The sequence below is a fragment of the Ursus maritimus genome, unplaced genomic scaffold (genome assembly GCF_017311325.1).
Source record: "Ursus maritimus isolate PB19 unplaced genomic scaffold, ASM1731132v1 scaffold_1, whole genome shotgun sequence".
In the NCBI taxonomy this organism is placed as follows: Eukaryota; Metazoa; Chordata; class Mammalia; order Carnivora; family Ursidae; genus Ursus; species Ursus maritimus.
This window is the reverse complement of record NW_024423343.1, coordinates 75,286,099-75,311,298: the sequence shown is the minus strand read 5'-3', so window position 1 is coordinate 75,311,298 and position 25,200 is coordinate 75,286,099. Positions and strand designations below refer to the sequence as shown.

General features: G+C 43.6%; 1 protein-coding gene across 3 annotated transcripts in view; it reads left to right on the top strand.

Moving 5' to 3' along the window:
- The window catches only part of FMNL2 (formin like 2), a 304,966-nt gene that overhangs the window by 264,942 nt on the left and 14,824 nt on the right, over positions 1-25,200 (top strand). For all 3 annotated transcript variants that reach the window (XM_040644919.1, XM_040644915.1, XM_040644925.1), the window contains exons 10-20: positions 3,968-4,042; positions 7,856-7,966; positions 10,389-10,538; positions 12,592-12,693; positions 14,472-14,784; positions 15,122-15,334; positions 20,089-20,213; positions 20,851-21,053; positions 22,597-22,831; positions 23,919-23,987; positions 24,113-24,193. In XM_040644919.1, the coding sequence (XP_040500853.1) occupies positions 3,968-4,042; positions 7,856-7,966; positions 10,389-10,538; positions 12,592-12,693; positions 14,472-14,784; positions 15,122-15,334; positions 20,089-20,213; positions 20,851-21,053; positions 22,597-22,831; positions 23,919-23,987; positions 24,113-24,193 (1,677 nt within the window). The remainder of the gene's footprint in view (positions 1-3,967; positions 4,043-7,855; positions 7,967-10,388; positions 10,539-12,591; positions 12,694-14,471; positions 14,785-15,121; positions 15,335-20,088; positions 20,214-20,850; positions 21,054-22,596; positions 22,832-23,918; positions 23,988-24,112; positions 24,194-25,200) is intronic.

Genomic DNA, 25,200 nt, shown 5'->3' with positions numbered 1-25,200 from the left:
ATTTCCTGTGGGATTACAGTATACACTTGTTTAATGATTCCTAAAGTAATGTAGAAACAAATGTGAATCTGGTTTGCATGCTTCCTTTCCTTCAGAAATAAAGGGGGGCCTCTGGAATCCCTGCCTTTCCTAGGGAACAGTGTCAGAAAATGCCACCCTGTGCTCGTTAGTTGAGATTGGCAGGAGAGCTGTTCCCTTAAACCTTTACAGAGAGGGATGTGGTGGAGCTGATGGCAGAGGCCCTTCTGGTTCTCACAGGGGGTAAGGAGAGCGGTCAGTCACTTTCTTTCAGAGTTCCCCCAAACTGGCATCTCTGTTGGCAACACGTTATTTTGTGCATTTGGATTCTTTTCACCAAGTCCATCACAGCTGTGAATTAGAAGATTTTTAAGTATTTTTTTTTTAAAGATTTTATTTATTTATTCGACAGAGATAGAGACAGCCAGTGAGAGAGGGAACACAAGCAGGGGGAATGGGAGAGGAAGAAGCAGGCTCATAGCGTAGAAGCCTGATGTGGGGCTCGATCCCATGACGCCGGGATCACGCCCTGAGCTGAAGGCAGACGCTTAACCGCTGTGCCACCCAGGTGCCCCTCAAGTATTATCTTTAACGATTAAAGCTATTTTTCTATTTCATACCAGAGATGTTCTTAGCAGGGATTTGTCTGTTGACAGGATGCCCTCTAAAGAAATGCATGTATCTATCAGGGTGGCATGTGATTTTTGGGATCTTTACCCAGCATGAAATTAACCTAATATTGCTTGTTCTAGATTTGATACCACCTTTTTTTTTTTTATTAACAGGCTGTGAATAGTTGGTTTTTGTGCTGTCCACATGCGCTTTCCGCAGCCATATAAACTCCCTTTTTTTAATGCCTCTCTGATTATTTGAGAGTTACCTTATTATTTATTGTACCTCTGCAGGGACAGTGGGTCAGTCCTGCTGCATTCCCGTGATACCCAGTTACGGTAACTGTATCTCCTTATCTGTTATTAAGTTGGAGATTGAGTGAGTTGGAGAGTTAATGATCTAGTTATCTGGTTTATGATTGGTAGTCAGAAAGGTTGGGGTTGAATCTGCTAGTCTATATTATTGAAGCTACTGGTTCAGCAGCCACAGGTACTTGTTAAAAGCACAGATTCCTAGTTCCACTGTGGAGATTCTCATTCAGTATGTCTTGATTTAGACTCTAGGAACCTGCTGTTTTTAGAAGTTCCATGGAAGATTCTGATCCAAGCACATCAGGTATGTGCCTGGTGTAATGATTGTGGTTTTTAACAATAACGTTTTTCATCTCTGTTGGTGTTGCAGATAATTCTGGAATGCTTTAAATTATCGTCTGACATTTATCTGCACATTCTAGGCTATGCTGGAGGAGGAACATCAGCCAGGCTGGCAGCTGGGGACCTGATTCTAGCTTCTGTATTGACCTTTCATCCAGTTACAGTTGTTCGCTTTGTCTAGGTTTCAGTCTCATTCATAAATTGAGGGCACCAGGTACTTTCCAGAGTCTTGACATTCTTTCATTTGAAGGGTTTTGCCCGCCTAGGAATTGTACTCCTCATCACTGTTCATTGATGGCTGTTGCTTCTTCTAGTTCATTCATTGGGTGCCTGGCGGCTCAACGGAACATTAATCACCGCTTCCGGTAGCGGGTAGCTGTTCGCAGATCCAGGGCGGCTTCTCTTCCTTTCTCCTGCCACTACCAACCTCCTAAAACAGATGGAAGTAAACCATTCCCCTGGGAAAACAAGTGCCTATGTTGGGGCTTCTCTTAAAATTCAGGTCGTAATTCTGATCCTTTCCATGTCCAACTTTGGCAGTTTTCACCCACTGGGCTCTTTTCACAGGCTAGGGACTTTTATGCCTCTGGGCACAAGATGTGGCTGATGTCGTAGTCTCGGGAACTGGGCTTGGAATGCCTCACCTCCCCGCCCCCCAACAAACCTTTTGCTTCCAGGAACTTGCTGCCTCTTCTCCAAGAGGGGCTGGCTGAGGCCAGGGACGAACAAAGTAGCCCTTTAAATCTCTGGTTCTCTGTCTTTGTGGAGTTGCATCAAAATGGTCTGTAGTGCTTTTAAAATTGTGCATGTGCGCGTCACCCAGCCCTGCCTGGTCCTCTCGAACCAGGCTCTCTCAGGCGGGATTGGACATGTGTGTTTTTTAAAGGCTTGACTTTGAACGCTCCGTTTGGAGCCTCCTTCCCTTCCTCTTGCCTGGGTCCATGCACTGTTTTTTCTGTAATTATTTTTTGTTAAGGCAGATATAAATAAATGGAGAGTTGTTATCAGAATACAGTAAAGCGTGTTCTGCACCTAGTGAGAACATTAAGCTGCTTTGAGACCTAGATGGCCCTCCGAGGCTGGAGGCTTAACATTCCCAGGACACAATTGAGGCACAGGAACCATCACTGAAGCCTTACTCCTGGCGCCTGTCTCCTGATGGTTCTACTGATGGTCTACTGATGGACTGATGCTTCTTCTTTCATCAACGTGATAGAGTGGGAAAGTCAGTCATCCTTTCATCAGAGTGTCTTTTCACATAATTACTCATTTGTCCTTTTTTCAGTGTAATTCAACAAATATTATTGAGAACTTACAGCATGCTAAGCATTGTTCTAGATGCTGAAAATAGAGTAGTGAACAAAACAGACAAAATTGCTGTCCTCTTGAATCTTTCTCTTCATCAAAATATATATTTATATGGGATTTAACATGACAGAACTAAGTGGCTGCATTATAGCATTATGATGAAATGTCATTTTAGAGGAATTCTTCAGGAACAACCTATGTATTGCTAAGATGACGAATAGAACTGGAAAATTGAGTCAAGCATGTGAAACCCGGATTAAATTCAAAATGTTAAGACCAAAGACTGTGTCTTACTCATACTGCATGTAGCTCATGGGTGTTCAGGTACATACTTTCTAAAGGCAAAAAGAATAATCCAGTGGGTTCCCAAAAAAGGTAGCCAAGGTCACTGGCAGAACTAAAGTTTATCCTCTGATTTTGGGAATAAGTCTCCAGAGAGTTTTTATTTGTTACAGATCTTTCTTCGACTCTGTGTTTTTAACTCCTGTGTAGACCCTGGAGTTCACTGTAATTTATCTGCCTCTTTCACCTGTTTGATGAAAGCATTAATTTGAGGTGACTGTTTCAGGCCTCAGGGGTGCTACTTCGTAAATTACTGCAAATTTCTGTTCTTGCCTTGAATGGGTTGATATAGCTTCCCAAGTGTCTACTGTAATAGTAGATACTTTGCTGCTATGGTGTCTCCTTCTGTGTTGTGGTTTATGCACTAAAATAATTTGATTTAAATATAATAGGAATGTTTTCAAACTGCTTTCAAGGAATTTAAATACTAAACTGTCCAAATCTTTTAGCATGCCTGTTTTAAAAGTGCTTTTGTAGGGGCACCTGTGTGGCTCAGTTGTTAAACATCTGTCTTTGGCTCAGGGTGTGATCCCAGCATCCTGGGATCGAGCCCCACATCAGGGTCCTCTGCTGGGAGCCTGCTTCTTCCTCTCCCAGTCCCCCTGCTTGTGTTCCCTCTCTCGCTGGCTGTCTCTCTCTCTGTCAAATAAATAAATAAAATCTTTACAAAAATAAAAATAAAAGTGCTTTTCTAAAAAGGAAAATGGGGTGGGGGAAGGGGTTGTTTTTCTTTTTTTAAACCATAACATCCTGGGATTCTGAATGCAGGCTAAAAAAATGATGGGCTGCAAAGATAACCATAAAAGAAAGACACATTTGATAGAGTTCTCAGTAAATCAAGGGAACATTTAAAAGAAACTGAGGGCCTGGCTCAAGTTGGTATTTATGAGTTAACCAACTCAGAAGTAGATAGTGTGTGAGAGAGACAATAAAAAGCTATTCTGGAAATAATTATTAATGCTAAAATTCCTGCATCTAATTTTAGAATGCCTATGCTTGGAATTTCATATGCGTGATGAAAATGTGTATTTCAGGTTTGTGGGGAAAAACAGCGCTTTGAGAAGTTGATGGAACATTTCAGGAATGAAGACAATAACATAGATTTTATGGTGAGTTATTCCAGTACTACATTACATATTCAATAAGGCAAACTCCGTTTCTGCACTTTTTTCCTAAATCCATTTATAGTTATATATTTATAATTTATTAACTAAAATTTAGTTATATATCATATGTGTGTATGTCTGTGCATATAAATGTTACAAACGACAGAAAATTGACTATAGTATGCTATAGATTCAGTCTAGAGTGTTCCTCACACTCTGTATTTTCCCCTTGCAGGGGAAGTTGGTGTTTCTTTCCAGTTTTATCCCTTACATGCATGCTTATTGTAAAGGCCCAAAGTACTAATTATTTATAGCAAATAAAGGGTGAAGCCATGCATTTGGGGAAAGGACGTTAACTCCTGGTACAGATTCCTGCAGTTGCCAGCTTTTGTGGTCAGTAAGGCTGCATAAGGATCCTGAAGGTAGAAACCGAGCATCTTGACCATTTTGTCTTTTGCACACCCCAGCCAGTGGCTTTCTCCAGACTACACTCTCAAAGACTAAAGTGCATTGGTTTGTAGAACTGACTGTATGCATTCCCCAAATTACTATACAACAGTGATTTCCACCCACGCCCCCCCTTCCCCGCCACCCTTGCTCTCTTTCCCACTCTGGTGACTCGGTGAGGGCATCATCATACTGCAGAGCTCCTTAGCACGGTAGTTCCCATGCAGGAACATGCGGTTCAGTGGCAGCACTGCCCTCTCCGGGCTTGACCAGCAAAAGGAGTTTGAGCACTGCTGAATTCATAGACTTAAATCTTAATCTTAGATTGAAGATAGAAATCTACCCTAGAGAATTTCTGAGACGGACGACCCGTGAGAGCACCCAGATCTGCAGGCTTTCTCGGACCCAGTCCATTTGACCCGGGCAACTTCTGAGCCCAGGAAATCTCACGGGGCCTTCATCTCTCAGCTCACGTCTAGCTTGGAGCCGGTACCCGGCTCAGTTCTTACGTAGTCCGGTCTTCTCAAACCTATGCGAGGGTGCCAGGCACAGTTTCCATTTGAATTGCTTCAGTGACTGTAAACCATGAAACATTGCTTTGTAGATTTCTAACCCTTTTATGTGAAAAATTTTTCTGGGTCCTTAAATTTTCTATGCATCCTAGCCCTCGACCCCTTCCAAATTCCATGAGAATGGTGCAGTCCTTTATAGAGAAGCTTTTCTGTTCCATCAGAGCCTGTTATTTGCTGTTTAAAAAGGCAAACAATGTGAAACAAGGAGTACGTTTACATTGGCTTTTTAATTTTGTTGTTAGGATTTTTTGGAGTGTTGAAGGCCCGTGTTGGCACGAATGATAAGTACGTGAAGAAGCCATGCGTGGCTCACTTTACCAGTTTCTTTCCTCTGCCTTCAAAGAGGAAACTTCTTTGTCCCCAAAGGGTGAGGTGGCAAACTGGAGGCTTCCAGGCCAAAGCCCACCTACAGGCTCGTTAGTTGAGTCAGATGGTGATGTCCCTCCCTAAAAAATTTGGAAATGGTGCATAAAAATACAGATGTCTAATTTTTTTTTTAAGTAAAAATTGTGGCTAACGTGAGGCTCCTGGGCTTGCAGAGTATCAGCCGCTGAAGCCAAGTTACTCTTATTTTTAGTCTGAAGATCCCCCTTCCGGTTTGCCGTGGTCCACGCCGTTCCTTGCTGTGTTACACGTGACCCACCTTGGTCATTATCACCCCTTGGGAATCTCCCTACCATTTGAGTTTCTGCTGAAATTATCATTGTACAATGAAGCCCATCAAAATGCCCGCACTGTTTACAAGGGAGAGTATATTTCTTGCCATTTATTTATACACACATGCAGCGAGGAAGCTTATTTCGGAGCTGCTAGTCTACAGGGTCCTGTGCTCGATTCCTCTGCTGCCTAGCAGAGAGTTGCCTCTCAGGCATATCTTAAAACTCAACAGATATTCAGAAGAGAAATGGAAAGATGCCAGAATTGAACCATATTTTCCTCCAGAAAATGAAGCTCTTCTTAAACTGTCCTTGGGCCTGCAGTTCAGTTGTACAAGCTCCTGAACAACTTATTCCTCATAAAATATAAATTTTTCTAACATAGCATAAGAACTTTTTCTGTATTTTTTTGTGGACAAAAACAAAAACAAACAAAACAAAACCAAGCAAACAAAAAACCTGACAAAATCTTTAGCTCATTTAACCACAGAACCTGAAATCATTTTTTAGTAAATTGCAAAAGAGTCTCCTTGTAAGCTAGAGAGTTGACCTGTCTTCCAGAGATATCTAATGTATGACTTACACTCAAAGGAGAACTTAACTTGATAGGAACACTTGGGAAAAAAAAAAAGGTAAAAGGAACTGGGTTTGGAGGAGAGAGGAAGGAAGGCAGTTTTCAGAGTAAATGTGAATCTGGATCCCTCATTCATTTCACCTCCTTGCAGAGACCATGTTTACCCATAGAGGGAAAACATTAGTAAGATACTTTCACCATAAATGTCACTATTAAGAGCAAAAGAGGGGCACCTGGCTAGCTCAGTTGGTACAGCATGCAACTCCTGATCTTGGAGTTATAAGTTGGAGCCCTATGCTGGGGGTAGAGATTACTTAAGAGCAGAATCTTGGAAAAAACAAAACAAAACAAAAAAACGGCAAAATAGATCTATTCAACTTTGTTTTGTTCTTTACCAAACCAGGAACTGGTTTTCTCTGTGGCAGCTCTCGGGGCCACGATGCAGTTATGGAGAGAAAGCAGTAAATCCAAGGCTTTTGTGGAATAGAAACCAGTTGATTGTTTAAAATGGAAAGTTGGGGCAGAGATCCTGTTACGATCTTGTTGGTATAGTAGGGCCCACAGTGAAATTTTAGAAGAGATTATCCTGTGGTACGATGATAGGAGATTTTTTAAATGTTCTTTTTTATAAGATTGTTCACATTTTCTATGATACGCCTGGGATACCTTACACTGTTTGTTCTGTATACCCGTAAGACTTTTTAGAAAGTTTTGCTGAGAGGTGATTAACGTAACATGTAACTTCCCACGTTGAAAGTGGACAATTCAGCATATTTTTTGCATATTTGCAGAGTTGTGCAGCCATCTCTGCGGTCTACTTGAGAACACTTTGTCACCCCAGAAAGAATCCTCATCAGTAGCCGCTGCCCGTTTTCCCATCCCCAGTCCTAGGCAGCTTCTGATCTTTCTATCTCCACAGATGTGCCCGTTCTGGGTATTGGATCTGAACGGCATCGTAATCTATGTGGCCTGTTAGGACGATTTGTTTCACGTAGCACGGTGTTCGAGCTCATCCACACTGTCGGATGCGTCAGTACTTCGTCCCATAACAGTCCACTGTATGGAGATAGCACATTATTTTAATCCCATAGCTGATGGACAGTGATGATTTTATCCCCACGTCGGGTTGTGAATAATGCTTTAGGAACATTTGTGTGTGAGTTTCTATACGGGCCTGCATTTTCTTGTCCCGCGGGCGCGTACCGAGGAGCAGGATTGCTGGGTCCTATGGAAACTCTGTTTTTAACATTTAATGGAACCGCCAGACGTTTCAAAGCGGCTGCGCTGCTTTTCATCCCAAGTGGATGCGCGTTCCACGGCGTCACCTCCTTGCAGCACTTGCATTATGATTATCGTCATCCTAGTGGATGAGGAGTGGCCTCTTACGGTGGTATCTTTATGACTTTTGAATTAAAAAAAAACGATAAAATGTTGGTAAAGACCCAGCGAAGTGAAGAGAAGGAGACGGGTAAGTACGTTTAGATGTGTGACATTGAAAGCATCCGCCCGTGATTAAACTGAGAAAACCGGTTTGGAGCCCTGTAACCCGTTGGCAATTTCATTGCAGGTGGCGTCTATGCAGTTCATTAACATCGTAGTCCATTCAGTAGAGGACATGAATTTCAGAGTTCACCTCCAGTACGAGTTTACCAAGTTAGGCCTGGATGAATACTTGGATGTAAGTAGAGCTGTGGCCTTTGGCTCCAATGTAAGACTTACTTTGCCTGCCTTCAGATACCCTTCCGCAGTGGCTAACGAGCGCTTGAAGCTCTAAGTGGTTGGGTACTATAGCGCTGGTTAAAGGGAACCTATCTAAGTGATGAAATCGGCCAGAGATACTGGATTCTTGCAGACCTCCTGGGCCCTCGGGCTGTCTTCTGCCAGCTTAGTCCTGGAGCCAGACGACCCCTGTAGCCTTGCCGCAGCTTTCCTCCACTTTTGAGCTCGGTCTGCGTCCAGTCTCGTTGCACCCTTCATCCGGACTCTTGGGCAATCCACGTTTTTGGTTACTTTAGGGACCCCAGCTGGGCAGGGGAAATCAAACCAAGACTGTTAGAGAGTGATGAATAAATGCTTAGAGCATAAAAAAATAATGAGGAAATGGACACTAGAGACTTCCTCGTGTAGCGGTTACATTCTGTTTAACGCCTTTGTGGCTTTGGTTGTTGCACGTTTAAGTTCATGGGAGCAGGAGGTCTAAAGTTTCTCTTTCTTTGGCTCCCCTGCAGAAGAGCTCAGCCAGTTCCCTGTAGTTCTTCACCTAAGAAATAGCAAGTTGATGTGCAAATCGTAAATGGACTTGAGTAGCTGTGTGTGCACAGGACGCCCCCATGTCCTTCGCTTCTTGAGTGGTTTTGTTTTCCCTTCTGTACAGCAGTGGTCCACTTGAGTTTGAAAGGCCACTAGCGAGAGGGCAAGAATTGTTAACCTCAATTTCCAGTCTGTTTCTAGCCACGGAGAAGATAGAAGTGCTTCCCTTGGACCTCTCCAGAGTTCAGCTGCCCGTCTTTGTTGGGGGGAAGTCAGGGAATTACAGTGTATTGTGAGGCCGAGTCCTAGCATCCGTCACTCTCTGAGCTCGTGACCTGGCTTAGCATACCAGCTGGGCTGCCCTTGGAGAGATTGGCCTAACGTTGTCTAAGGACTGTATGCAGGGAGAGGCCTGATGGATTTCCACTGAAGAGTTGCTTGTTTTCTTACTTAAATAATCACTAATATCTTTGACAGAATAGGTATTGAAAAGTTTTACCTGCTCTGAGTTCAAGGTTTCTCCCCCCTCTTTGCCTGCCTGCTCTGAGAGTGGCCGGGTTTGAGCACACGCTGGGTGTGTAGGTCGCTAACGGTGTTGTGGGTTCCGTTTTGTGATGGTCGTGCAGAGCCTCTTCAGGCTGCAGGCTGTGATGGCGAGAGGAACACATCAGGAAGTGCCCATTACTCATCATGTACTTGGTGAGAAAACCTGCCTCACTGCTGCTTTATTTTCCTTTCTAGGCTTTGCCCTTCTTCAGGTGTCTTTTTAGCTTGTTCTCCTAAACTAAGACGGAACGTGCGGTCTTAAGGACAAGCTAAGTTACGGAATTTCCGATTAGACCTAGGAGCAAATCTATCTCCCTGAGAGTTTATGTAGAGCATAATTCCTCTGAAAATTTTAAAAACTTAAAATTTTTTTCCAAAACTCTGTGTTTCTTTAACTTCTTGGTCTGTTGGTTCTGGACCCTGATAGAGGTGGTTAGAAGATTAGTATTATAAGCATATAATAGGTAAATGCTTCATTGGTTTACAAAAACCCAGACTTGTAAGTAGCCATTGATTTGTTCCCTATATGTTGATTGGTGTCCTCCATATGCTGGATTATTCTAGCTACTCATCCTTTCCCCCAGGCGAAGTCAGGACTTACCTTACTTGTAAGGAAGATTCACAGATTTTCTTGATCTCTAATTTCACCTTAAAGCTGGTTGACTTCCTTTGGGACGCTGGGCCTGTAATGCAGGGAGTAGAGGAAAGCTTCCTGATCTGTGCTTTGGGGAGCCCTGAGCTCCGTATACGGGGGCGGTATCTTGGGGAAGTTATCATGGAGGGTGGATTCTAGCAATTTATTGATAAGCCCCGGGGCTGATATGCTGTATCCATGTCTTCCCTACCTCCCGCCTAACCCTCTTCCTCAGTGGAACTACCTTCTTTACGCAGGCAGATTACGCCTACTCTAACCTCTTCTGCACACAGATGCTTCTCAAATTTATGTTACTGGGACCCTTTGCCCCCGTCCGAAGCTGCTTTTAATTTTTCTATTGTCTGATTTCACCTGTGTCAAAATGTTTTGGTTTGGAATATGTCGATATGGGGAATATATCTATAGGAAGGATCAGGGAGGAAATGTGTGTATATCTGGGAGAGGGTATTCGCCAGAAACTGATCTGCTGGTAGCTTCTTCGTCGCACACTCTGAACACTGTAGTTCTCTTGAGGAGGCCGAGACATCAAACCGTCTCTTGGAAAAGACCAGAGTATTTGGAACAAACAAAACCGTGTAGGCTGCCGTACCCTTATGTTCTCTTTCCGCGGCTGCGCTAACGCCGCCTTCTCTTGCGCTTTGGTGTCTAGAAACTGAAGCACACGGAGAGCGACAAGCTGCAGGTGCAGATTCAAGCTTACCTGGACAACGTGTTCGATGTGGGGGCTCTGCTGGAGGATGCTGAAACCAAGAATGCGGCCTTGGAGAGAGTGGAAGAGCTGGAAGAAAACATTTCTCATGTAACTACATCTCGCAAAAGGAGACACTGTTTGTGTATAACTGGGTGCCAGGCAGAATAAGTGTTAGCTGTCATGGCGGTCAGTGAAAGGGTTTGGAGTGGAGAGATGTAAGCTGCAGCTGGAGATAGGGAGCCATCAAAAGCCACTTGGGGTTCTTTCAAAGAAAGCATGTTTGTTACTTAAAACCGAGGGAATCTGTCGCCTTGCCTTATTCGCTCATGTGCTCGATTTCTGCTGAGCCCAGATGTCCTAGCCATCCTAGTTACAGACAGGCCCCCAAGAGTGAGGTGATTGGCACTGTGTAGGGGGGAAATGTCACTCGAATATGTGAATTTGGGCTGAGGTGTAGAAGTCCTATTCTATTCCTATTCTTCTGAATAGAAATAATTTTCTACCACATGTGCTCACACAGGCCCATGGAAGATGGGTTCTAGCAACGAAAATAAGCCCTAGGGCTAATAGACTGTTACTTGTGTCTTCCCCGCCTCTCACCTGGCCCTCTCCCTCAGTGCAACTACCGTGACTAGCCAGGCAAGATACCGCCCACACCAGCCTCTGTGGGAGTTTGGTGTGATGTGTCAGTAAGTTATATTTCACTCAGAGTCTGGGGAATATAAGTCACGCTCTAACCAGTGTGTCCACACAAACCCGTGGACAGGGTGATCTTGTGTCTTCATGATGCCTGTCTGCACAGTCTTGCCTTGTGCTTACGGAAGTTCTCAAAAGATTCTTTTCAACAATAGGCATTTTCAAGGAAATTAGTGAGCATTCCCTTATGTCCTCTTCTTCGAGTTGTCCTCTCAGTATAACATCAACTCCATTTCAGGGCAGGGGCTCATTTTTCTTTGAGGGATTTTTCTTTCCACAGACTAAGTTGAATTTGAGTCTGAAGGCCTTCAGAGGCTGTTCATGTGTTTATCCATTAAGCAGATATTTGAATATTGCAGGAATGAACAGAAAAATGGTGCTTCTTAGAGACCCCAGCATTGTGAGGACCAAATTCTTTTGTTGAATTCTGCTTGACAGTGTCCTTTGTTGTAAATGAATAGTCTCTTTTTGGAGCAATATCGTTTTCCCCCATTTGAATGGTCACTTATTTTCCTCCACATTTTCTTAGTTGAGAGTATCAAACGTGCTTGACATCCTTCACCTTCGTCCATCACTCTGAAAATGGGCATCTTCTTGGCTGTGGTTAAGCCAAGTTGGTGAGCCAACTCTCCCCCCCCACACTGTAAGTCCTGCAGTGACGTGGTTGGCCCCCACTTAGGAAGGGCACTTACCGGCCCAGTGTTTCTTACCTTAAGAGAGTTGACTCAAATTCTGAACCTGATCGGCATTTTCCTCTCCACCCTTCCTCCTCACCTTGCCTCCCTGGTTTTCTTTACTTGTGATCTCTTCTTCCCTTGTGATCGTTTTCAGTGAAATCCGACGTTGCTCACTTTCGGAGCCTTGTGGGAAAAGTAACTATTGAAAACATGGCTCACCCCGTCTTCCTCTGGAAGCCTTAGCCAGCGTTGCAGGACCATATTCAGATAGCCCACTTTTGTAGCAGGCCACCTGTTTATTTGAACTGCCCCTCCAAATGACTTTTATTAGTTGGGTAGTTTGGGTCAAAACCAGCAGTACTGTTTTCTCAGCTGGTTTTTAGTCATAACAGAACCAAGTTTTGTGGACTAATGATTTTCAAAAGCTTTTGCCTAATGGCCTTTTCTTTGGGCAGGAAAGGTCACCTTCCCTTCTTGCCTTACCTGCTGTCCCCCACGCTTGCCAACTACTGCAGAAACAGAGGGAGAGGCACTGTGTAGGTCAAAACACTAAGGAGCTGATGTATGGGTTTTATTAAGGATCGTGTGTAGATTATTATTTCCCATTAGAAACAAATATGTATTCAGAATCCTATTAGAAATATTCACATTTCCAGAAAACAGCTTGTGGAACACATGCAGGACCCTGATGGGCCCCGAATGGCTTTTGAGCTCCACTTTCTGAGAACTGAGGACCTGAGCACAATGCTCGTGTGTTGTGACCCAGGTTCCCTTTTAAAACTTTACAGTTGTCTGAAAAACTGCAAGACACGGAAAATGAAGCCATGTCCAAGATCGTGGAACTGGAAAAGCAGCTCATGCAGAGGAACAAGGAGCTGGATGTTGTTCGAGTAAGTGTGCTGCTGATAGCTGGTCCAGATGGGCATTGCAGGCAAGGTGCACCGGCTTTAGTCCTAGTAGATCGTGGGATACATTCATGTCAGAGGAATGCATTGATGCAACATATTTATTGGAACCGTTTCAGAAGTGATACTCAGATGAAAAGTACACATAATTAGGGTATGTATACATGTGTATGTAATGAAATGTCGGGGGTTCGGTCCTTCCTTACCACAGGTTTTGAGAGCAACGATATTTTCCCATCTGGACGAGTCCGAGTGGATTCAGTGGATCACCCATTTGCTCGGAAATAAAAACACGGCATGGATTTAATTCATGCCACTTATTTATTTTTATTAGGACTTGGACTTCTTTGTATTTTGTTTGCTTTGCTTCTACTTGAAACCAGATTTGGTGGTTGCCATGGAAATGGTGAAATCAACACAGGGGAGACCTAATGGCATTCACCAAAAAAATTAAAAAAAAAAAAAAAAAAGGAAGAAAGAAAGAAGGCAAAGCAAAACCAATCCATTTTATTAACAGATAATCCCAGCTATTTTATTTGGCCTTAGCATTGTTTTACCTTATGTGTCAGGTATTTATGGAGTGCTATCCGAGTGCTCAGAACTGTACAGAACATAAAATCACCCAAACGCTTGGAGGGCTTTCAGGCACACGGCTTGCCTTTACACCATCCTTGATGAAACGGCACATTTTATGCGATGCCTATCATGTCTGTGTGTGTTGCTTGATATTCTGACATGTCCTGCAGTTAACTCTAGGAAATTTATTTTTTGGCACGACATCGAGACAAAGTTGTAGCATATGGACTCAATTCAAGTCAGACTCTCAGATTATTAATAATAGACAGGGTGTGAAGAATGTGTCCCTGCCTGCTGGAGGTTTGTGGTGAGAGATCACATGTACAAGACCCAGCAAGTAAGTTCCATTAAAATCCTTTCATTGGAACCTCGGTGGGCCCCTAATAAAAGGAATGGGGACGGCCTTTAAATTGAAAATTGTAACTTTTTTGTTTTCTTCTAAAAATCTAGACAGAGCTAAGTAATCAGTAGAGGGAAGCATTGGCCTGTTCTGTTAACTGCATACCAAAAGGAAAGTGTTACAAAGATTGCTGTCCTAAGCTTGGTCAAGGGGGCGTTGTGAAGGCCAGAGAACCCCATTCAAGAACAATCAGCCCCTGGTTATTCATGAGTGGATTATTCCGTGCTTTGCAGATTTTTAATCCCAGTCTGACTTCTGTCCACATCTGACTTAGGGCCTTTTGTCTACTGTTAGCTGATATGTGTCTTGGAGTTACAAATGAATTTTAAAATAAATAAAAGGAAAACATGCTGCCCCACCCGATACCCTCAGGGTATTCCAGAGTCAGCTATAAAATTATTCTTGGGTCATCTCTCCCTTGTTCCTCTCCACCTGCTGGGAATATTGAGTTAGGTGCACTTCTTAGTGGAAAGAACTATATTGACAGCAACAATTGCTAGAATATATTGCATGCATTATCAATAAACAATTGATAATGAATGGGACTTTATAGCATCTGGCTGAGTTCCATAGGAATCCTATGTATGTATGAGTTTTCTCCCTCTCTCCTTCCCTCTCTCTGTCTTTCTCTCTCTCCTTCCTTCCTTCCTCTTCTTTTCTTTGTTTTCCTTTTTTTCCTTCTCTTTCTTTTCTCTCTTAAATCCTTGATCCTCAATTTGCCAATCTGATGCTAAAAGGTATGAATGTTATGTGAAGATAAACTCTTAACTGTGGGCTCTTTTTGCAGGAAATCTACAAAGATGCAAACACCCAGGTTCACACATTAAGGAAAATGGTCAAAGAAAAAGAAGAAGCCATTCAAAGACAGTCTACCCTGGAAAAAAAGATTCATGAACTGGAGAAACAAGGGACCATTAAGATTCAGAAGAAGGGGGATGGGGACATTGCTATTCTGCCAGTCGTGGCTTCTGGCACATTGTCCACGGGGTCAGAAGCGGCAGTGGGTAACTTTGTGGGACCAGTAACGGGGGTCGCCCCCTCGGGACCCCTGCCCCCCCCTCCGCCCCCACTACCTCCATCGTCAGACACACCTGAAGCAGGTAAGAAGCCTCAGTGGGAGAACTGGGAGAGTATCAGGATATTTGTATTTCTTCTTTTGTCCACTGTCCGTTTATGATCTTTGCCTGCTTTTGTTGGCCGGTCCTTTTTCTGATTTTAAAAACTTTTTGCATTTTGAGATTAAGGTTCTAAAGCTGAAGCTTTCACATATGTTGCAGTATATTCTTTATTTGCCGGTGAGGAGATTTTCTAGTCTTTGAAAAAAATTCCTGTCCTTTTCGGTGTTTTGTTTTTTGGATATTTTATGTGAACGTGACATCCTGCAGGTGAAACCGTTCCCCTGTTTTCAAAGGCAATTTGTGTTTTCTCTTTTGCTAGTGCAAAATGGTCCGGTAACGCCACCCATGCCACCACCGCCCCCACCCCCACCCCCTCCCCCACCTCCTCCTCCACCGCCTCCTCCCCCGCCTCTCCCAGGCCCTGCAGCTGAGACTGTGCCGGCTCCTCCTTTACCACCCCCTCCTCCTCCCTCTGCACCCCCGCTGCCTGGGACGTCCTCACCCACAGTGGTTTTCAACTCAGGATTAGCAGGTAAGAGCACAGAACTCAGACCCAGGTACCCGTGTAAGAAATACTCATTTGTGTTACCTCCGGAGGCTTTAAAGCCTTTTCGAAAGTCCCGGTCTCCTGCAAGTCCAGGTGCCTCCTCTTAATCCAAGAGCATTGCTGCTAATGGAGCAGGAAAGGGGAAGATATGCACAGGAGGGGTTTTTTTCTGGGTAGCTCATAGCTCTCTCTCTCTAGCAGGGAGTTTGGATTTTGCAGACTTCCTACCTTCCACTCTGCCCACCTGGAAAAGGGACGAGAGACAAGTTAGATTCTTAGGGATCAGTGCATTTTCATGGATCCATCAAGCACTTGTGAGCATCTGTACCAGTCGGAGCTCTGACACGCGGTGCTCTGGTTTTGGAAGGTATTTGCGGTGTCATTTGCAAAAGGGGAGAATGCCTTTCTGTGTGATTGCCCGATGTAGGCTTCGAGGCATCTCTGCTGTGCATCTGAAGACCTCAGAATTCACTATACGACTGAACCTTCAAGGGAAGCGTTGCCAACAGCGGGGTCGCCATGCCTGGAAACGCTTCTGAGTTGTGCACGCTGCCCCCTGCTCACCAGCACAAAGTGCGGTATCCCCCCTGCACCAGAAATAAAACAGAGTGTGTTGGGGGGCTAGAGGAAGAGAGGGGTTCTAATGCCTTGAAATAGAAGTTCTGATGTTTTGACTCATGGAAGTGACTTTTTACTCCTTTCAAAAATACCACAAGCTGTTTTCCCCGTCATGGAGCATTTCCCTGGCATTTTGAGTTGCTCTGAGCTTTGCCGTGCCATCTCTGACATCACATAATTCTCCTTCTTCCCGCACTTCAGTCCCTGTAGAGGTCTCTTATTTCCGACGAAGAACTACCACTCTGATGGGTGCGGTATTCTCAGAGCCTTCTGTCCCACGTCTCGATGACCGTCTTAGCTGTGAGAGGTTTTCCCGACTGCCCGCTCCATCCCCCAGAGTGTCCCACCTGCAGCTGTACTGACCAGTCACTAGGACTAATTCATCCTTGTGACCGAAGCCCTTTGGGGCACCAGAAAGCCACCCTGAGCAACCTTGTTCCACACCGAATCTGTGGTGTTTCCTTCCATCCCAACTTCCATAAACTTGTCAAAGAAACAAACCAGAGGCCTGTTGAAAGTGCTCACAGTAATCCAGTGATTTGGTTCTACCGTTCAAGGTCACCCCCATCTACTACTTTCTTCTAGAACTTGTATTGCTTCCTAGGGACAAAATTAGAAGGTGTGTCATCGTGGACCTGTTGGATTTTAGGATGTGAACCAAAAATCTCTTAACAAGCCCCAGGAATCCCTTCCATCGACAGGCTGCTCTCAGCCCCTGAGCGTGAACACCTGTAGTTGCCGTGTGCGCCTGGCTCACGGATGAGGCTTCCATCGTAGCGTCCTGAGAGCGCTCACCGTGGCACGTGGCTGCTGCGGTGGCTCTGGTCGGGTACCACTTCCTTTCTCTTTGGCAAAACCTAACGCAACGGAGCCTCCACTTCCATTCCCCCGAGCTCTCACCTAGAACTCCGAACTGCCTTGGCGTGAGGCCGAGATGTGCAGGTCCCGGGCTCCCCTCGGAGTCTTGTCCTCTCTGGACTCTTCCCACAACTTAGTTTTAAAACCTTGCCGGCTTCTTGATTGCCTCGGCTCTACCGTGTGGAACTCTCTGTTCAGCTGATGACCCACTGCTGCCTTCAGGGCTGCTACAGCTGGGGGTTGTCCCCTTTGTGTGTGTGTGGGACTTGACTTCTCTTTGGTGCCGTAAGTGTCCGTTACACGATGACAAGATATTCTGTTTTATAAGATCGTTACGTAGCACATTTTGTGAGATGTGTTGCCAGTGTGTGGGCTAACTTTCTCCCTGGAATTAAGAGACCAGAGTCAGGATGTCCCAGTAGAGGTGGAGGACGGAGCTGCGATGATAGGCCAAGGGCTCCTGAACCCAGAAGCCTGTGACATGGCTAGGTCCTCGGATCCATGGGCAGCAGGATGGCCTATCTTTTCAGTAGGCGATGAGCAGGTGTGTTCGTGGTGGCCGAGACGGGGGGCCTGAATGACGTCCTCTAATTTTATCTAGTTAAGTTTTCTTTGCATTTTATAGAGAAAATATACAGCATGGAATGTACATTTGAAGTGTTAGGCTTCCTCACATCTGTGATAGAGCAGTCTGGCTCCCATTTCCCTCTTCGGTCGTCTGTGGCAGACAGCGGGACAGTCTGTAACCTTGGCTGTCTCTTTGGGAGAAGGTGCTTTGAAAGTTCACAGTGAGAATTTGCACTTGGCTGATGATTTCTTTAAAACATGGCCCATATCTTATGGAATACCTAGCACAGTTCAATATGGCTGTTTGGGACCACGATAATGAAATCACTTTTTCCCCTTTTCTAAGAAGGATTACTCTTTAAAACAAAATAATAAGTGAGTCTTCAAGGCAGGCCCGAATGGAAATGAATTTTTGGCTCTGTGCTGCCTTGTGAAATGTGTCCAAGAAGCATGAAATTCTCTGCTAAGAGTGCGTGAACTGCTGAGCGGCTTGACTCTAACCATATCTAATTTTTTTTTTTTTTTGTATTTTCTTTGTTCTTTCTGCTTCCACAAAAGATGGGCCAATCAAGCTTTTCTGTAGGTTGCTCCTCACTGAGTGTGTTGAGTGTTTGCCATGTGTTCCTGTTGGTCACACTGTGCCTTGACATCTTTTCACTCCATCTTACATTGAACCATTGCATTTTGACCCTGTGTGTGTGGGAAGTCTCGCTGTTGGCTGACTGTTGGTCCAGTTTTGCCCACACATTTTAGTAAAAGAGATAATGGCTCTGTAAGCAGGCAGCCTGAATTTCATATGCCATATTCCTCTCCCCCTGAGAGAAAAAGAGTGTTTTTTTCTCTTAGTTTAATGGTCATAACTGATTCTAAGGCCTCAGCTCTAGAAGGATTTTCAATTTATTCTGGGGGAGAAAGGGTAGTTGCTCCACAGAACAAGAACAAGCTGTTAGGTGCTGCTTTTCCAGGCCCTTCCCGCTGGTCTCCAGTTCTCTCCACGCAACACACTCCCGCCCACACAGAGCCACTGCCTTTTTCCTGAACACTGTGGGCACGGTGTCTGTCATGGTCACCTGCAGGCCCCTTCTGTAACCCATCTCCCATTCCCCAGTGGGAGTTAGGACAGCCTTCCAGATTTTTTTTTTTTTTTTTGCCTGTGTTCTGATCTCAGGCTTATTCTTAATTTTGCTGACAAGTTAAAAGTAGGGCAGCTGCAGATGGAATGACTTTCAGTGCGTGTCCTGAGGCCTGTGGTGTCCATGGATGGATGGCGGAACCAAATGGCACGGACCCGCCAGCTCAGATTGTGGAAAGATCCCTGCACAGCTTTTCCCTGCTCCCCTTCTCCCTCCATATTGCTCACATGCCAGGCTAGAGAAAGGTCTGTTCCTTTGTCCCATGGAGGACATGGGCTTTCCTGGGAAGTGTAGACCAAAAGGAACTGTGGCGAGCAATCCAGCACTGTCGGGTGGTGGGGCCTATGGTGTCGGAGTGATGGTAGAAAGGCCTCATTTGGCAAAAGCTGTGTTTCTGTGTTCCTGCATGCTTTTGTGTGGATTTATCAGATGACATTCCTGCTGTGTCTGTGGCCTTCGTAACTCTGGAGGAATGGCAGGCAGCCAGGGAAGAGCCCAGTGTGCCTTGGGTTTATTTTGTTTTGCATTGCACCTCTCCCTCCCTTCCTAATGATGGCAAGGAGCGGGGCTCCCAAGTCGTGTGGCGAGCAGCCCAGGACAGACTTAAGAAAGTACGTATACACAGGTAGATGGTTTGGGAAGGCTTCTTTATGATGTGTAATTAATTCATGGAATTTTTAATGAATTTCCTTTTTTGAGCTCATTTCCCCACAGTAAGAGGAGTTGACAACGCCTCACCCGACCCCTCAAAGATAGATATCCCTTCCTCTCTATTAAGAGGTTTTCTGTGTTTTTAATGGGTTCATGGGTGCCTTCTAGTCTCATGTAGCTGATTCTTGGGGAGAACTTGCTCTTTAAAGAGAGGGGGAAGGGACTGTGGCCATTCTCAAAAAGCAATACTAACCCTGATTTCTGAGTACCCCTTCTGTCATCTGAAGTATTTTCTATTTTGAGCTGTCCGTGGCCCTTGGTCTGGTTGGAATAACTCAGCGTCAGTATAATCCCCATTGTCAAAATTGTCCATGAGAATGTATTGCGCCAGCAGAAAGCCAGCCTTCCTGATGTCGCATTCCTGGTGGTTTAGACAGCCACTGCCTTCAGTCTCTGATCATCTTTTAAGATTGGTTTGGAAATAGGTGTTCTAGAACCAAGAATTTACTATTTCACAATCGGACACACTCGCCAGTGTCACAGAGTAGTTGTCGTCTCTGCTATCTAATAACATTATTAATAATTTTTGCTCCCCAATACTTTGTCTTAAGCATTGTCCTAACATTGCGATTGTAATGCAGCACTCCATTTGCCTGCATTAAAAAAAAAAAAAATCAACCCCTGGCCCTTAGACAACTTTACCATAATGTTGCATCAGTCAACCAAATGATGACCTCCAGTTGCTCTAGCCGAAGCCACGCGTGATGTTTTCTGTGTTTAAAAACACTTGGGCGCCTCTTGCCTGTGTTCCTCCAGTGTTAAAGTGTCATCTGCAAGGACTGTTCTCTGACTGTTCTTGAGGGTCGTGGGGTTTTGGTGGAGTCTTAATTTCATCTTCCCTGACTTTTGTAGCTGTGAAAATTAAGAAGCCAATCAAGACGAAATTCAGAATGCCAGTTTTTAACTGGGTTGCCCTGAAGCCGAATCAGATCAACGGCACAGTCTTCAACGAAATTGATGACGAGCGAATTCTAGAGGTATCTTTCTCATTTGGTTAGAAAGAGGAAGGGCTCTCTTGGCAGCAAAGCTAAAATGGGTGTTCTGCTAACCTGGAAGTTTCAGTGATGCAGTGCTACTGTTTTATTTTCCTCGATGTAAAGAAGAAAAGGATTTTTATCTTAGAGAACAAAATTGGACACTGTTTAATAAGGTGGTTTCAAAACTGTGTTTAGAAAGTTATGTTCCTATGGAGTGGTTGTGATTATCTTTGGTGGATGCCATAAAACATGTATCTGACAGAAGCCCTGCCCTTAATTTATAAAAGGGCATAAAAAAACCCTTTATTGAACTGTAAGTAACTAAGAACTCAATAATCGCACTCACTGTCTGGTTTGATAGAAAGTTTTAGTCTGTGGCGGCCGGCCCTGCAAGGTAATTAGCGAAAAGCCGTTGAGTTGGCCAGATGGAATCAGTTCTCTAGTTTAGACGTTCATAGCTGTACGTGTGGCCTAAGTCATGGCATAGCACAAACAGGAAAATAGAGTAAGCCATGATCAAAGGCAAGTATTGAGTAGAAAAAGTAAGTTCTTTGATACTTCAGAAACTGCCGAAATGGTTTCTGACTTAAAAATTAAGTGTAATCCAATTTGCCTATTTCATCCCTCTCTACTCCAGGACTTAAATGTGGATGAATTTGAGGAAATATTTAAGACAAAAGCCCAAGGTCCTGCCATTGATCTTTCTTCAAGCAAACAGAAGATAACACAGAAGGGATCCAACAAAGTGACATTGCTAGAAGCAAACAGGGCCAAAAACCTTGCCATAACTTTAAGGAAAGCTGGAAGGACTGCCGATGAGATATGTAAAGCTATACATGTGTAAGTTCAGGGCATTCTGGAAAATTCGATTCTAGTGAATTTAGGATAAAAGCAAAAATAAAGTTATGATTGGTAGATGGCAAACATTTCAATAGTAGGGCAAGATGGAAGATAAAAGGTGGAGCAGTTCTTGGTAGCCACATACCAGAGGTTCCCTTTGTTACGTACGTGTGACTTCCGAGTTGCACGGGATGCTAGCACTAAAGAGGCGGGCCAGAAATTACCCTTGGGAGTGCTGTATTCAAGTGAAAATTATTTTAGAAGAATAACAACTGGATTGCGACATCATTTATTAACTTGGTGTGCTTTCCTATATGTCTATAGCAATGCATCCCTATGAGGAGTGGAGAATTACAGATGCTAAGAAAAGGGGAGACTGTCCGTGTGCTCTGGAGTATCTGAATTTTCTCTCTATTTGTTAATCACAAATTTGATGGCATTTGTGGAATGATACAATTCAGTGCCAAATGCAAATCTGATACAGATGCATATTTTAATTCATAACAATAGGAATGTGATTCCTGTTTCTCTTAGCAGCTTTCAGGAAATTTTCAAGTTCAGTTCTTTTCTTATCCCCGAACCGCAGAGAAGGCGTTGGTTTTATTTACTTCTCTATGAGAGGAACCTTTCTGCCCTTCTTGTGGTCATGATGACTTTCAAGTATGATAAGAAACAAATGTTTTAGATGAGTTAGGAATGAATTCATTGTAAATTGGTATTTCGTAAATTTTGGTAAGAGATCCTTCAGGGAGTATATGACACTCAGAGATCATTTGTTCCGATTTCATGTCCTCAATCAGGATCAAAATCCAAAAGTCTTGTGTATCCTGTATTCTGTTCTGATTTCTGATATTGAAATGTGATAGGCATTCTGGTTTTTAATGTATGTATACTGTATTTATCATGATGATTAGATGTAATTCTGTTATTTTGCTGGAAAAAGATTGTCCAGGGAAGAAAATAGAGATTGTAGCAAATATTCTGTTTGTTCAACTTGAGCATATATCCAGAAAAGTCTGATATACCTTCAAGGGATGTATGCATTTAAACCAAAACATCCATTTAATACTGGTGTATGGATATACTTTTTTCTAATGTAGAAAAAATAGCCCAGACTGTTGGTTTAATTGAAAAATATTAGAGTTTACCAGATATTCTGTAATTGGGTGTATAATATCAGTCTCTCTAATTAGCAGTACTTAATATGCCTTAAAAACCGTGTCCTTGAAATACTTACCATCAGATGCTTCAGTCTTCCTTCTCATTCTTCCTGTATTTACTGTTGATTTCTGGGGACTTAGAGCTAAGGTACTAGGCTAAAAACCGAGTATGGCTATTGTGATAAGGCCTGGGTTCTCAGAAAGGACCACTGAAGCTACTTGTTGGCCAGTCAGGAGCCGACACCAAGTGGCATCGTCCCAGTTCAGCTGTAGCTGTCATCAGTTCATTGTCCTGGTGGTTGATGAGCAGGACCAAATGGTGGTGCGGTTGAAAGGGTAGGAGGTTCTCTCTCTAACACTGACATGTCCACATCTGTCTTCAGATTTGACTTGAAGACACTGCCTGTAGACTTTGTAGAATGTTTGATGAGGTTCTTGCCAACTGAGAATGAGGTGAAAGTGTTTCGGCTCTATGAGCGGGAAAGGAAGCCCCTGGAGAACTTGTCAGATGAAGACCGGTTCATGATGCAGTTCAGTAAAATTGAGAGACTCATGCAGAAGATGACCATCATGGCCTTCATTGGGAACTTCGCGGAAAGCGTTCAGATGCTGACTCCTGTGAGTGGACCAGCTCTGGCAGGGGAGAGGGTCCAAAGAGATGGAGAATCATTTTTTTATTTTAAGTCTCTTCCAGAATTGCACTTAACATCATGGGCTCTAAAGACTCCTTCCCAGAACTTTCCAGATTGCATTTTTATTTTGGCAATTTCTTTTCACATTGTGTACGCCAACTAAATGTGAAAATTTCCATTTTCCGTATTGCTATTCTCTTCCATATAATGCCATCCTCTGTGTCTATGGATGTCCTCCGGGTTTCCACTTTAATACATACGACCAGGAAAATCATCTTCCAAGCGTTTTCTCCTCCCAAAGATACCAGTGCTCTGACTGACTGGTTTGGCAAGACTGAAAATATTACTTTCATTTCTAAAAGCGATCCTGTATCTTTAATGAACAGGCTTATTGGCTTTCATTGGAAACATTATAAATTTACCATAGGAGTCTTTCTTCCTTGGAAATTTGTTCTAGTACACCATGGTGATGGAGAAATAGTAGCCAACCATCTCCTGTTTCTTTGCGTTAATCTGGTAGAGACTTATGAATATTGTAAACATAAGTATCATAAATAGTTCTTTCCCAGTTCTGTTTCTAAATACACTTTTGTTAATTACTGATTACAGTAGCTTGTCTGTTCACAACATGTTCTGAGGACTTCTGGAGGGTGATTATTTTCCTTTGCTGTTTTGTTTTCATTCCTGGACAGCTCCGTTGATTTAAAAATGTATTGTCTTACATGGTTCGAGGTGGTGGGCAGCGAATTGAGTTCTGCTAGAAGATGCTGTTGACTCCAAGCTCTGAGTCCCATGGGTTACAGATTTTGTGATAAGCAAGTTCTGACATTTCTTCTCATTTCAAATACTTTGAGAGAAGAGCTTGAATGTAATGATATGGTTGCCTAAGACCCTAGCAGGACAACTGAAATTTGTTATGTGGAGGAAAAATAGAATCTCAGCATTAAGGCTTTGAGGTCTAAGTGCAGGTCTGTTTTCTTCTGTGTTAAAGTTTAGTTTCCAATGAGAGTTTCTTATTTTTAACATGTCTCTTTTTCTCTCCCCCCCCCTTCCTTCCTTTGAATGGGATCTAGCAACTGCACTCAATTATAGCGGCGTCTGTCTCTATAAAGTCGTCCCAAAAACTCAAGAAAATTCTGGAGGCAAGTGAAGTGTTCCTCATATACATGTAGGGAAGAGCTGACTTGTCAGCTGAATTCCTTGGCCTGGGAATGCCTGGGATGTTCTACTGATGGGCTTCTCTCTCTCTCTCTCTTTTTTTTTGCAGATCATCTTGGCCCTTGGAAACTATATGAATAGCAGTAAACGAGGAGCAGTTTATGGATTTAAGCTTCAGAGTTTAGATCTGGTGAGTGGACTAAAAGAAATACAAGAGCTATGTAAGGGGCAAAACAGCTGGCGGAGATTAAGTCCCAGAGTGGAGAGTCGTCTGCTAGTATAAATTTTCTGGAACATCATCTGGCAGCAAGCACGTAGAACCTTAAAAATCCTCATGCCCTTTCAACCAGTGGTTCCCTTTCTGGGACTCTTTCCTCAGGAATCTGAATCATGGATGCTTTATTTATTTCATAATTGCAAATAATTAGCAACAATGTAAAAGATCCAACATTCTGGAAAATTATCAACTATAACAATAATTAATATGGTGAACTATTCTTCAACTCTTAGAGTGTGAAGAATTTTCAAAGAAATAGATAATTTTGTGTTTAGAAAAGGGTATAAATTGCATGGACTGTTTGATTTCATCTAAGTAAAATATGTAGAAAAAAACTGAACGGAAGTAGGTTAAGATATTAACAGGTTGGAGGGAATTAGGGATTTTTTTTCAAAGTGCTTCTTTTTACTTTTTGTATTTTCTAAATAGATATATACATATGTATGTATACATATATATGTATATTTATATTTTATCTATCTATCCCTCTCTTCCTTCCTCCCGTTCCTGGATGGAAAAGAGTGTGCTGCTTTTCAGAGGCCTCTGACTTAGATGGGCAGGACTACAGAAAATTCTCCATGGAATCCTCTCCCCCACGGCTGTGTGAGGCTAATGTGGCTTCCATGTGAGACGGTTGGGCAGTGGGTTGAGTCCCAAGCCCTGGGGAGACATGGCTGTTTGGTAGGGAGTGTTCAGTTAGTCCCAGTTCTGGCCCGAGAGGGTCATGTGTGTTAAGCCCAGCTGTTTTGTGTCATGGAGGCCAGGGAATGAGCTAGAGCTGAACTAGAAACACGTCGACTGAAGTGTGGGAGTCCTGTACATGCAGGCCTGCCAGTTCCACGCTCAGTCCTCTGCTCCTTCACTTTGGAAAGCGCTCAAACTGGGGGCTTCCTACTTTTAAGCCAGGGGAGCTGGTGTGG